The following is a 14,738-nucleotide window of genomic DNA, read 5'->3' as shown; positions in this document are numbered from 1 at the left end:
TGTGCCTTCAAAGCATATTTTCCTTTAAGTTCTTCCAGGTTCTTGAGAGAGTGATTATCACACTCCGATTTGCCTTCTAATTGCGATTAGGAGGGCTGGTTAGAGTCATATTGTTGAGTTTTCCTTTTCATTGTGACTAGGAGGGTTCGGTAGGACATATCCATCTATTTTCCATCTCCATAAACCATCATCTTCTTCCTCAATCTTCACGCCAACTTCTATCACAAAACCCTAGGGTTTGCATTAAGTACCATACCTACCAGGGGTAAATTTTCAAATAACTTTTTACGAAGATCCAACCGTCAAAATTCCGATTCATGTTCTTCGTTGCAATCCTTATCTCGTTATCTTTCCAACGAGTATCCATCCATCAAAATCTACCCACAACAACCCCTTGTCGCCCATCATAAGAGAAGATAAGCTTAATTCCTTCAGTACATGTTTTGTCTTTTAGTTTATTTCATTACCATTGTTTTTCCTTTTTCCTAATTTCATTAGAATTCTATTACCTTTTTTATTGTCTTAACCTTTTTTTCTTTGTCTTAAATTCAACAAATCAAAACCCTAATCCAAATACCTTACCACCGCCCACATCCCCTTCATCCTCTCATTCTTTGATCGAGTCTAGAGCTTTCTAAGTTTGATTCCTCAAAAATAGCAGCGTTCATCATCCGCTTCTGCTTCTCTATCAAAAACAGTTGTAAGTTGAGGGCATCTAGTGTAGTGGTATCATAAAACCCTCTCACGGTATTGATCAGGTTCAATTCCTCAAATGCACAGTTTCTGCTATTGAAGCTATTTCCATGTGAACTTAATAAGTTATTTCATGTTTGAAGCCAAATATTTTAAATTTAAAATATAAAAATATTTAAAAATAAATAAATATCAAAATATTAAAATAAAAAATAAAAATAAATTACTAATAATTTAAAAATATATATTATAAATAATAAAAATACTATTAAAATTTAAAAAAAAATTAAAAACATATCACAAACTATAAAATAATAAATTATTAATTATTAAAAATTTTAAAAAATAAAAGATTATTTATTATACATTTTATTTTAGATATTTATAAATATGTACATCTCATATATTCTGATGCTTGATATTTAATCATTAATTGTCACATTTGATATTTCTTATTTTAGTCCCATATTTTTAAGTTTAGATCAAAGTTGTTGACTCATGAGAGGATTTATATTCCTAACATTTGAACAAATAGTCACTTTAGTCCATATTCTTTTGAGTACTTTGCTCCAATTCTTTATTTTTTTTACAGTTTGAGGTGATTACATGATAACATATATCATAATTTCTCGTAGTCATTGATATACATATTTTATAGATGTAACTACTTAAGAAAAAGATCTTCAAAATAAAAGAATACTCATTGTAATCACTAAAGTTCCTAAATGAGTGTCGGAACTCTTTGACTTATTATGTAAAAAATAATATCACATCACGATATAAGAAAATGGCATATATCATGTCCCATTATCTATTAACATTAATTATATTAAGGGACAAAATAGAATACTTATATGAAAATACAAAAAACACATTGAATAATTTTAAAACTAAAAACACCACATTGATATATTTGACGAAGTAAGCATCCATGAATCCTTCTAGAATTAAACAAGTGTTCAAGATGTTAAACTTGACTTGAAGACTAGCGATATTAATTTAATATAATTTAATTTAATCAGATTTGAGTTTGGGTGGGTTGGTTTTGTTGGCACATTTGATTTGAAGCAGCCAAGCATGGCGTCTATCTACCAACCACACCCCTTCCTCTAAACCCAACAACTTTGAAAATGTTTCTACATAATTACATAAATTTGCAATATTATTTTTCAAAAGTGATTAATATCAATATCATTTTTAAAAGTTTGCAATATCAGTATATGTAATTTTAGTGGTGAATAAGAATTTTGTTACCCTTAGATTATGAGTTCAAACAGTTGTGTTTGTAGGATTTATGTGTGTTGTCAATTATTAAATAATTTTATAAATAAATATTATCTTATAATTATTTTAGATTATTTAAAAAAATTAAATTATTAATTATCTTAAAAATGATATTAATTAACAATGGTCAAATAATCAAATTTAATTTGTTAAAAAAACGTAAATGCTGAGATTTCAGAGCTTATATGGTCTTTATAAACCTTTCCAACCTTTACAAAAAAAATATTTTAAAAATAAAATAAAATTCGTGGATTTTTAGGTATTTTCGTAATTGTCGGTAACCTTGTTTAAAGGTTTTTGAAATTTTATTTGTCTTTTATTGATCCTTTCCAAGTTTTTAAGAAACACCAGGCTGCATAAAAATTTCCCAGAATTCTTTTCAAGAAATTTCTCCATACCCAATTCCAGCTTTGATCAAATAGTTTGAATACAAAAAATGAGTTTTAGCATTAAGAATTCAGGTTTAGCTACCTGCATGAATGCCACAAATCTTGGTCTTCACAAAATATCACCTTTAACAATTCGTAGATCTTCCTTTTCACCATCTTTGAACCTTGAAAACATTCCCCAAAGATCCAATCTTTCAGTATCGAAGCCCTTGCATATTCCATCCATCGAGAGTATTGATAAGGGGAAAAAGCCAGTCTTCCAATGCAAGGCTTATGAAGCTGACAAGTCACAGCCTATTGAGCCGGCTGCTATTGAAGTGAAATCGGAAGCTGCAAAAAGGGTGAAAATTGGGATTTATTTTGCAACTTGGTGGGCTTTGAATGTGGTTTTCAATATATATAACAAGAAGGTTTTGAATGCTTACCCTTACCCTTGGTTGACTTCAACGTTGTCCCTTGCCTGTGGTTCTTTGATGATGTTAATTTCATGGGCAACAAGGATAGCTGAGGCCCCGAAGACTGATTTTGAGTTTTGGAAGACTTTGTTCCCGGTGAGTTTTTTCCCTCTTTTTTGTTTGGTTGCTGAGAAAATGAGAGAAAAAGAAAGTTCTGCTGTTAGGTTTTGTTTCTGAATAAGTTAATTCCAGGTTCATGTTTCGTTATGTTGTTTTGTTTGGACTGTAGGGAGGAAAAAGTTAAAAGTGCAGATGGCATGTATTTGGTTTTATGAAAATTACTGTTTGTCTGATTGCTGAGAAAATGAAGGAAAATGAATAGAAACTAAATTTTGATATTATGCATCTTATCTTAAATTTAAAGAAGAAAAATCTGGTGGAATAAAATAAAATTTGTTATTATTCATTAACATTTCAAAAATAAAAATAGATTTTGAGTTTTGGAAGACTTTATTCAAAATAAAAATGAAATCTGATGATGCTTTTGTTTGGTTGCCGAGAAAGTGAGAAAAAGTAGAAAGGTTTGCTGTAGGTTTTGTATATGATTAAATTTCATTGTATTTTTATGTTTTTGTACTGTTGGAATGAAAAAGTTACAAGAGCAGATATCCTTTGTTTGAGGTTTTAAGAAAATTTCTGTTTGATTGCTGAGAAAATGAAGGAAAATGCATCTTATCTTAAATTTAAACTTTGATGAAATAAAATAAAATGACAATCTGATGTATTACAGTAATATTTCTGGATTTACTCTTTTTTTCGTTTATGTTTTTATGGTAGGTTGCTGTGGCACATACAATTGGACATGTAGCAGCAACTGTGAGTATGTCCAAGGTTGCAGTTTCATTCACCCACATCATCAAGAGTGGTGAACCAGCTTTCAGTGTCTTGGTTTCCAGGTTCTTGCTCGGAGAGACCTTTCCTCCATCGGTTTACTTGTCCCTTGTTCCGATTATCGGTGGTTGCGCTCTTGCAGCAGTTACCGAACTCAACTTCAATATGACTGGTAAAAATTAATAATAGTCTCTTCAATGTCAATACTGAATTTTTACTTCTACATTTTCAGGAGTTCCAGTAAACCAACCCAGACTCTAATTGTGTGTCTATATGAAGTGAATGCTCTACTATTTGAACCTTAGCAAACTCCGTTTGTTTAAAATTTGTTTTTCCTCGGTTTTCTTAATAACCAAACCAAAGAAGGTTCCATCCATATACGGTCGTTGTTCAGTTCTTTTAAATTTTCAAATGTGTTATCATGGTCTTGTTATCGAGTTTGGATTTTTGCATATATGTTTTGTTTGAGGAGACAGAATGGCATGAGATTTATATTTTAACCGATTTTCCCTGAAGTTTATTCAGAGTGCTGAACTTTAACCATGTATTCAGGTTTTATGGGAGCTATGATCTCAAACTTGGCATTTGTTTTCCGTAACATATTCTCGAAGAAGGGCATGAAGGGGAAATCTGTTAGCGGGATGAACTACTATGCTTGCCTATCTCTGTTGTCTCTCTTAATTCTCACACCTTTTGCAGTTGCTGTAGAGGGACCGCAGATGTGGGCAGCAGGGTGGCAAAAGGCCTTATCTGAAATAGGACCACAGTTTGTCTGGTAATAAATTGAAGTACTCAGTTTTATTTCCTTGTTTTCCATCAGTTTAATATTTTCGAGATTCATATGTTTGATTCTGGGGGATACTTTGAATGCCTTTCGGTAAACGTATCGGAATTTGTTTACTAGTTAGGATTTGTCTAAGTAGAATATCTTAGATGCACCATCACTGACCTATATGACCAAGTAAGAGACTATGAAAGTGATACAGTCTCTTTATTTTCACTTCGTGATCTCTATGAGTTTTATTCTGAATTGCAATAATGGAGTGCCATTCCGTATTCTGTTGTACTTCATTGACGTGTGTGTGGGTCTTGATTTCTGTGCTCCTTTTCAAGAGCTGATTTCTTTCAATGATTTATTAATAGAGTTTGATTAATGTTTAGTGAATTTTATGTGGAATGCTTCAAAAACCACATACAACCTGAAATAAACTTCTATTAGCTTTTTCTTCATTTTACTCCTTTTCCTTCGCCCTGCAACCTCATTTGAAGTTCATCTTGAAAATAAAAAAAACCGTATTGTTTCTCTTCTTGTATGAATTTTGAACCATTAGATTCTACTTATTGACTTAAATGTAAATCATGTAATTGTAATGAGAGGTGATATTTTACTTCTTCCAATCCATTAACAGAATTATGTTGGTTTTATTGTATTTGAAAGGTGGGTGGCAGCCCAGAGTGTTTTCTATCATCTCTACAATCAAGTCTCCTACATGTCCCTTGATGAGATTTCTCCCTTGACATTTAGCATCGGGAACACCATGAAACGTATATCTGTTATAGTCTCCTCCATCATCATCTTCCACACACCTGTGCAGCCCATCAATGCTCTTGGAGCTGCCATCGCTGTCCTCGGAACCTTCTTATATTCCCAGGTTAGTGAGCTTGTAACTATTTAGCGTGCATGCTTGTAAACGATTTTGTGACAGTTTTACATTCTAGAAAACCAGTTATTTCTGCACGACTGTTATCGGTTCTAATTAGCTGGCACGTAAGATTTCACGAGTACTAAGTTAGCTACGAATCATGTAGTCTTCTAGGTTTTTCCACCATGGTATGGGATATATTAACAGTGGATCTATATTTATTGATCAAAATTTCAAATGTCTTTGATCCTTTGTATCTTGGATCTGTCTGTGATACTTGAGTTCTTCTGTAGAAAGTGAATGACTTGCCCAGTTTATGATAAATATGTGGGTTGCTGTAGTCAGTGATAAAAGAAAATTATGTAAGTCTGTGCAACTAAGCTTCCGGTATGATAGATGGCATCTTCGGTGGTAGGTGGTTTCAATTAACCGGTGTCGACCTTTACCATAAGCGTTATCCTGCAAACTCATGCATAGTATATGGCTTGTGCCTTAGTCCAAGATGCTCATATTCCATAGTAAATAGTAGTATGATTCGCTCTAAATTCTTATATAGAAGTTTGTATTCGAGAATGACCGAGATCCGATTTCTGTAATCACGGCTGTTCCTATTTTTGCAGGCAAAAGCATGAGGAAAAATGGGTTTTGGAGAATTTTGATTCATCACATGTATCATAGACGATGAGAAAAAAGCAGACATCATCTGAAGAAAGTTGTGACTCAGATGAGTTCAAGTTTTAATGTTGTTGATGCTGGATTTTGGTGATAGTGTAGATATATATTTAATAATGGTGATGATAAAGAAACAATATCATACGTTAGGGTTTTATGTCTTAATGCGGCTGAGAATGCATCTGTTTGAATAAAAAAAATAGCTGGGAGTTCTTGTTATGTCACTGCTGACATGAACAAACATTGATGTTTGTTTATGCTATTTTCATTTTCACCTTTAAAGTTCTAAATTTCATTTTAAGCTTCAAACTTTATTATTTGACACTGAAATCTTGTGGTTAGGGATGGCAAACGGGTACAGTTTCGTGGATTCCGCATCGCACCCGCTCCAATTGGGACGGGATGGGTATAATTTTAGCGGGTAGTGGGCGGGTGTGGATTTAGAAAGTGATACCCGTCACGGGTAGTGGGCGGGTAATGGGTTTGAGACATTACCCGCCCCGCATCTGCCCGTCCCACATCCTCCCGCCCAGTTAAATATCTGCCCGCCCGCCCACTTTCTATTATATATGTAGGTAGTAGTGAATTTAAATTGGAGCGCTATCAATTGGAGGAAATAGAGATTGATGATTGTAATACTAGAGTATCAAATGTCACAAGTATTGCTTGAAATTTTAGAATGTTGTGACAAAGAACAAAAACATTATGTGTTTGTCATTTATGTTTCTAAACTTTAATTATGTTTTTTATTATGGTATTTTATGTACTTTAAGATCTATATTAACACTTAACTTAGATAATCCTTGGATTATTTTATTGTCTCTTAGTGGACATGTTTTTTATGTTTGTTGCTTATATATAACTTAAGTTTACTCTCAGGTGGGTCTAGACGAGTACGTCACTAGTGGGTGTGGGGATAGATTTGAGAATGTACCCGCGTGGGCGGGTGTGGATTTGAAAATTTATACCCATTATGGGTGGTGGGCGGATGGTGGATTAAAAAATATTATATGAGTATGAGGATAGGAGAGGAGGTATCCGCACCCGAGCCGCCCGTTTGCCATCCCTACTTGGGTAGCCTATAAAAGAAAACCAGCAACTAACATGTGAGTAAGCGTCATTCATGCATTGTAATTGCATTGACCAATGCCCACTTGCTTTGAATTCTCAATTATCACGTGACCCTCGCCTCTTCCTGCACTCAAAGAATCAATACATTTGTTCTAAAATATAATTAATATTCAAGACCCCTTCATTTACACTAACCACTGGTTTTATGCAAAATTTTAGATAGAATAACTGAAATTGCTTAATTATATAATTCAACATAAAATTTTAGATATAATGGAAAAAGTAACTTGGTTCTATTTTTTAAAAAGGATTAAATATACAAAAGGTGTCTAATGTGTATGCTCATTTTTTCAGTTTATTATCTAAATTTTTTTTCGTTCTAGTTTGATGTTTAACGTTTCATTCCATTACTCAAAATGGGTCACGTCGTGTCGGACCATTAGTTTTCTCTGTTAAGTGACACATGTCACAATCTGGTAATTTTAAAAAATTTATTTAAAATTAAAAATATATATATATTTTTAAAAAGGACAATTTTTGAAATAACCCCAAAATTTTGAAACTTTCATTTCAACCCCTAACCCCTAAACTATTCGACCGCCCCTCTTCCAAGCTCGTTCGCTCGACGTCGGTGGCTTACCAAACCGATTGGGTTTTGGTCGAACAGGACTGGAGAGCTCAGCTTCGATGGTGGAAAGGCGTTGGTTTTGGCCAGAAATCGCAAAAATCGAACGGTGATGGGAGCTTTTCGTCGGACTTTCAAATGCCACTCCACCACGAACGACGGCGACTGGAGGCGAATGGATGACTAGGCTATGACCGGTCCGGGACAGTGCTTCCACTGGGCTAGGCGGTGATGACTCCCGACGAGCGGTGGCCAAGGTTGGAGGTGGGCGACCGAATGGTTTCCTTATGATTAAGTTCGACGGTTATCGATTTTGAGTGATCTCAAGGTCAAGTTGAGGTCGCCGGTTGCTGCTGAGTTCAGTAGGAACGGCGATTTACGCCACCACCTATCGAAAAAGGGTGGTTCGGTGACGGGGTTGAAGGTTAATGGGTTGAAATGAAAGTTTTCAAAGTTTTAGGATTATTTCAAAATTTGTGTTTTCTTTTTTAAAAAAATATATAATTTTATTTTTTTTAATTTTAAATAAAATTTTTAAAATTACGAGATTGTGATTCGGGTCTGTCACGGCTTGACCCATTTTGAGTAACGGAATGAAACGTTAGACACCAAACTGGAACGAAAAAAACGTTAGGCACTAAACTGGAAAAATGAGCATACGTTTGACACCTTTTGTATATTTAAGGCTTTTAAAAATATTGACACTCAATGTTTCATTGTGATAAAGAAATTTCTCTGTGAATAAAAAAAATTAGTCAACGTTAACCCTCTAGAATAAGGATTTTTTTCCCTAAAATGAAAAATAAAATATCTGATGATGAATATAACATAAATTGTCTTAAAACTTTCTGTAATTGTGAAACAAAGAAAGTAATACTTATTAAGGAACAATGTGAAAGCACCATGAAATCATTTCTTTTAAAACAAGGGATTGAGCAATTTATTTTCACGGTGGATGAAGAAAAACTAATGAAAGCAAAATAGCTACAACATCAAAGCTATACCTCCAAATGCTTAATTGCCGTTTGTACATCCTTATCTCCTCTGCCACTTCAGTTAACCACAACTTTGGTACCATTTGGTAGAATTGGACACGGTTTCTCCAAGTAAGCCAGTGCATGCGACGTCTCCAATGCTGGGATTATGCCCTCCAGTCAAGATAATCGCTTGAATGCTGCATTACGGCCCTTAAGAATCGATGGTAACAATTACAAATAGTTCTATTAGTGGTAAAGCTGGCTGAAATGTGGAACACAACGAATCAACTCAAGCACCAGCATGCAATACAGACAAATACAAAACATGTATATGAAAACAGGTGAGATGGAAATGTTAGGATGTGCAAAGTGCAACCGTAAATCATCACCTAAAGACCGATTGCATAGTCAATCTCTTTAATAAAAGGAGAGAAGGATGCAAGAATGCTTACGTTCAAGAACGTTTTACATGTAACGCCAATATCAGTCAAAACATTTTAAAGGAGAATATGTTAGATAAACTGCCCATCACAGAGAAATGAAATGAACTGTTGACAAGAAAATGTCGATGTTCTGACTGCATTAGAAGATTAAAGAAACAAAGAGATGATAAGTGAAAACAAACTGAAGGCTATGGCATATGTTTCTACACCATATGAAACTTTCCTAGGTCCTATGGATTATGTTTTTTTTTATTAATCTTAAAAAAGCCAAACAAAGATATGTGCAATGTTCTAATATGGAGTGGCAGACAGATTTCAGAGTTGAACAGCATAATGCCTATATGAACAACTATTTTATTTAGAAAGAATACACTTTGGTCTTCGGGTAGTTTCATACCTTGCAGTGCTTCTTCGTCTGTGACACTGTGGTACTCAGCACGCCCTACGTCTTTCAGAAAACTGTGCTCAGGCCCAACCCCGGGATAATCCAAGCTGATAACCACAACAAAAAGTTTCCAAGTTATTCAAAAATAAAACAAAACAAGCTATACATAAAAATGAATGAATTCATTATGAAATTCCAACCCTGAGCTAATTGAATGAGGTTCAACTATTTGTCCATCTTTATCCTGTAAAAAGTAGCTCATAGCTCCATGCAACACTCCGACTTCTCCCTTGGTCAAAGTAGCAGCATGCTTGCCGCTATCCAAACCCCCTGCAGCTTCTACACCAATCAACCTAACATCCTTGTCACTAACAAACTCATGCATGCAACCAATATATCCGGTTTACCTCCCCATTTTTCCAGAGCCTGTTTTCTTGTTTCTTTACCAATCACTGCATGGAACTCTCTGACCATCATAGGATATGGATGTGGATCAGCAACTGACCCCAAAATATAATTAGTTGTCTCCACATTGGTCACCCAATCCCGGATTGCTTCTGATGTAGCATCCTTCAGCGTTGCAGTGACTGAATGAACTGCTCTAACCTAGGTGACAAAAGATACAATTTAAAACCAAACTAAACAAAAGCCAAATCAGCCAATCCAAAGATAAGTTGATAAAGAATCTGCACTATAACACTTACCAAAGCACCAAGAAGCCGCATTCTGAAAACATTAAGCGCCTATCTTTCCATACCCTGAGCTCCCATGTAAATGACGCACTGCAAGCCAAACCTTGCACAGACAGTAGCTGTTGTAACTCCGTGCTGGCCGGCCCCAGTTTCAGCAATAATCCGCTTCTTGCCCAAACGTTTGGCGAGCAATGCCTGAGCAACAGCATTATTGATCTTGTGAGCACCAGTGTGGTTATGATCCTCCCTCTTAAGGTAAATTTCTGGCCCTTCACCATTAGAACGCTTGTAATGCTCAGACAACCGCTCCGCGAAATAAAGTGGACTTTCCCTACTAATAGTCTTTCAAAATCGCAGCCAGTTCTTCCTGCAAATCATAAATAGTTTTCTTGAAAATTACTACTTCCAGTTCCATAAACAGAAGTTCATGTAAAAGAGTTATTTCAAATCTCAAAATCTTCATAAGCTTACCACATTTCCTACATTTTTATTCTTCTGATCTAATTCTACATAAATTTGAACTTCATAACAAGAAATGCCATTTTTCCCAAGGAAAGCAAAAGCCGTTGTCAAAAGTTACAATCAAAATCCAAACTTTTTTAAATTTAAGTAAGAATGAAAAGATGATCATTTCCATATCCCATCTATAAAGTCAACACATTTTCTTCTGCTAACCAATAATCAAATTCCTAGCAAAATAACAAAGATTTCCAAAATTCCAACACAGAGCACGTTAAATGCCAAATTCAAACTAAACCAATTACGTAATCATTAAATAACCACATATGAATACGAGTAAGTTGGATCGATGACGAAACTAACCTGAAATTTATCATCTTTAGCGAGGGAATGAAAAGCAGTTTCCAGCTCAGAGAGAGCAGACATTAAGGTTTCGGGAACATATTTACCGCCAAATTTTCCGAAACGACCGAACAAGTCAGGACGCTGCCATCCGGTCGGATCTGACTCCATCGAAACCGGAGCAACGGCGAATGCTCCTCTGCTTAACGTACAATTAATGGAAAAAGGCTTCGAAGGTGTTCGCGGAGATGTAAATTTATTGAAATTGAATGGAAATGTGGGGGACGAGGAAAAAGAAGATGAAAGGGGATTGGGGAGGTTGATAGTGGCTGTGGCCGCGCCGGCCATTTTCGTGACTTTTAAATTTTAGGGTTTTTTATTTTTATTTTCTGAAGTGGATTGGTTTCTCGTAACAGCAATGGCCAATGGGAGCAAATGAGTGAGTTGGATTGGATTTTTGACCCACCTGAATTCTATATGAATATAAAATAATTACATTCGATTCAAAATTTAACATAATTTTAAGATAAAAATTTGTCCTTAATTCGACCTGATTAATAACAATTATTCAAATATACATATTTAAAAGTCAATAATAGGATTATTTTGAGTCAAATGAAATCGAGTATTATTCACCCTAAAATCAAATTCAATTTAGTTTTATCTTTAAATAATTAGATTAAAATTCAAACTCAAATTAAAAAACACATTTTCATAAGATTTAATAAAATCAAAATCCTAAAATTCAAATCATATATCCTTCTATAATTAGAATCAATAATTTTTAGAATATGGATGAGTCTATCACGCTCGATGAACATAATTAATTTAATTTATAAAAATTTTAAAATTATAAAGTATTTAACTTATAATTGTAAATCAGTTAAAATTTTAAACATAAAATATTAATTATATTATTTTTAATAATAATTAGATTGAATACTAACCCCTAAATTAAAAAAAAAACTAAATACTTTTTCATTCCTTCTTCCATGTGTGATTAGCATAATAGTATATGCTCCTAAGATATTTCTGTTAAACATTAGAATAATTAAGTGGACAGGAGAAGACTATCCCTTAATTATGTTTCAAACACCTATTTACTTCTCAATTTTCGTTCTTTATACCGGGTTGATCGGTAAGCCTGGTTTAAATTGTTTTACTATATTGGGATGAACAAGGAACGACGGAAGATGCTAACCACGGCGGGGTAGCCGCAATTAAAAAAATTTAAATTAAAAATTAATATTTGATCTAATTATTATTAAAAATAAGATTATAAAAAATAATATAACTAAAATTTTATTTCAATAATTTATGTTTAATTTTTTAATTAATTTATAATTATACGATGAATATTTTTAATTACTCGTAGAATGTTATAAAATTTTACATGTAATAGGGAATGAAGACAACATAGATTAATAATGGAGTCGGTATTGAGGTTATATGTAATTGTTAATTGTGTGGGCCCAATTCATGTGTTTCAACTTTATTGTTCGGAGCCATTTAATAGCCTAATAACGCAACATTGTCGACTTGAATTAGGGACTACTATTGTTTTGAAAGATTTAGCACATATGATGAGATGAACTCTAATAAGAAAGTAGTGAGACTTAATACTAAGGTAGTCGAGTAGAATGGATCATAATCATAGGGTGTAGTATTTATGTCTTCTTTTTAATGCATCTGTAGTAATTTTTCATGACTTCTACTTTTTATACGTTTCTATCAATGAAAATTTTGAAGGCTTTGAATTAGGGTAGCGGAGTAGTGTTGTCTTAGTTTAGGTTTTAACTCATTTGACTTTATTCCTTCTCGTAGTTTGCTATCGTTGACTTCTGTGCATCATTCTCTTCATGTTCCCTCTTTTTAAATTTAGCTGGGACTTACGTTTCTGTCGATATGCAGAGATTTTTACACATGGATTTATTTGCAGGGATTACTTCTCATTACAGACGCGCATATGAAGACTGCATATGAATACTGTCAAACTATGTATTTATTTATTTATTTATTTATACATGCATTGTATTTTATCTTTATTTTTAATTTTCTGACTGTCGGAAGTCTTCCACGAAAGCTGCTCTCAACCTGGCATTGGGGGCAGCCTACTACTCTACATCTCCCTTATCCCATTACATATGAGATTAGGGGTTGTTGTTGTTGTTGTATTGTTTTTAAGGTTCTGAATTTAAATATTTATATTAATAAATATATTGAAAAATATTATATTAAAATATTATTAATATACATTACCTAATAATCATATCAACTATTTTTTAAAAAATAAATTATATTTTTAATATCTAAATTATTATTTTTATTCATTTGGTAGTTATTTTTTTCAAAATTATACTTAATTTTAGTTTTGGGTTTGGGTTTAGTTTTAGTATTATCACCATTAAATTATTAATGATGATGTTGTTGATGTGTTATCATAAACAAATATGCAATCAGGATTTCAGCTTGAGGGGAGCAAAATATAACTTTTCTAGAATTATGGGGTAATTTCATAATCATCTCATAAATATTTAAATTTTATATATAAACTAAATGTAAAATAAACTTCTCAATGTTAGGGGCCACAACCTCTCTCATGCTCTTAATATTTTCGTTTTGATTATAAGATAATATTATGTCATCATTGAAAAAATTAAAAGTATCATGTCAACAGTTTTTATTAACTACAAGATAACAAATTGAAACATATACTAAACATTAAATATGATTTTAGAAAAAATATATACCAATGTAAAATAATAAATATATAACTTATATATATATATATAAAAAGCCTTTGAATCACGAAGACAATGGTCTACTAATCCAAGACCACCTATATTCAAACAAAACCAGCCAATAGGTGGTCGCTGCCATTGCATCACCTCGGCTCTTCTTCTTTGCAACATTGAGCCCATCACAGACTCAAATGCAACAACTCCAACCAATCTTAGATCATTAGGCCCAAAAACAAGGTCCTGGCACTGGACATAGAATTTCTATGTTAAACAATATAAACTTCTAAAATTTTAAAAGAGATAATTTTATAAAATTTTAGGTGATATAAATAGATTATTAATTAAAAATAAAAAAATAAAATATATATTAATTTAAATTTTTCAAAAAGGATAATTTCCCTCACCTAACCTTCTTCTGTTTATCCCTTCTGGGCACCTACTATATGGTGATGAGTGATATAAGTATTATTTGTTATGTCTTCATAATTGTATATATTTTTACGAATATTTTAAGTTAACGATAATAAATAAATAAATAAATAAAACTATTTATCCCAAGATTTAACCTAAAAAACCAAAAGTACTTGTAATAAGATTTGATCATAAAACCTATCTATATAACTCTTAATAACTTACAACACAACATTATTTAATGATAAATTACATTTTATTTAAAACTTTTCTAAAAGTTTGTTTCAGATTATTTCACTTAAGGAACAAATTTAAATATAATTTTTACAAATAAATACACTTTTCGAAAAGAAACTTTAAATGATATTATTTTTTTTATAATATGAGGTGATTACAAGATAATATTTATTCATAATTTTCTTAATTAATTGATGATGCACACTTACTTGCATGCATAACTGTCCGGGTCTAGGGAGAATAATATTTCATTTTACTACTGTCGTAACCGTCTTTCGGTTGGGCCCCGGAATTGGGCTTCGACTTGAAAAATGTGATTGGAGTCGCCACCGATTATTTATTTAAAAAATAAATAGGTTAATCGGATACCTTATATCTTACCTGATCT

The 14,738-nt window shown here is 32.9% G+C and overlaps 1 protein-coding gene and 1 pseudogene across 2 annotated transcripts; one reads left to right on the top strand and one right to left on the bottom strand.

The window, feature by feature from the left end:
- Positions 1–2,359: 2,359 nt before the first annotated feature.
- LOC120144011 (glucose-6-phosphate/phosphate translocator 1, chloroplastic-like) lies at positions 2,360–6,171 on the top strand. Of its 2 annotated transcripts, XM_039158186.1 has the most exons (5): positions 2,360–2,917; positions 3,599–3,824; positions 4,205–4,427; positions 5,091–5,304; positions 5,916–6,171. In XM_039158186.1, exons 1-5 carry the CDS (start codon positions 2,414–2,416, stop codon positions 5,925–5,927), a joined length of 1,179 nt encoding a protein of 392 aa, XP_039014117.1. In that variant the 5' UTR covers positions 2,360–2,413; the 3' UTR covers positions 5,928–6,171. The 2 variants fall into 2 exon arrangements, with proteins under 2 accessions (XP_039014117.1, XP_039014116.1); XM_039158185.1 differs by lacking the exon at positions 5,916–6,171 and having other exon boundaries at positions 5,091–5,328.
- Positions 6,172–8,528: 2,357 nt separating this feature from the next.
- Positions 8,529–11,320, bottom strand: LOC120144010 (annotated as a pseudogene).
- Positions 11,321–14,738: the final 3,418 nt, after the last annotated feature.

Source organism: Hibiscus syriacus, unplaced genomic scaffold (genome assembly GCF_006381635.1).
Source record: "Hibiscus syriacus cultivar Baekdansim isolate YM2019G1 unplaced genomic scaffold, ASM638163v2 tig00110865_pilon, whole genome shotgun sequence".
NCBI lineage: Eukaryota > Viridiplantae > Streptophyta > Magnoliopsida > Malvales > Malvaceae > Hibiscus > Hibiscus syriacus.
This window is presented reverse-complemented; position numbering and strand designations above follow the sequence as displayed.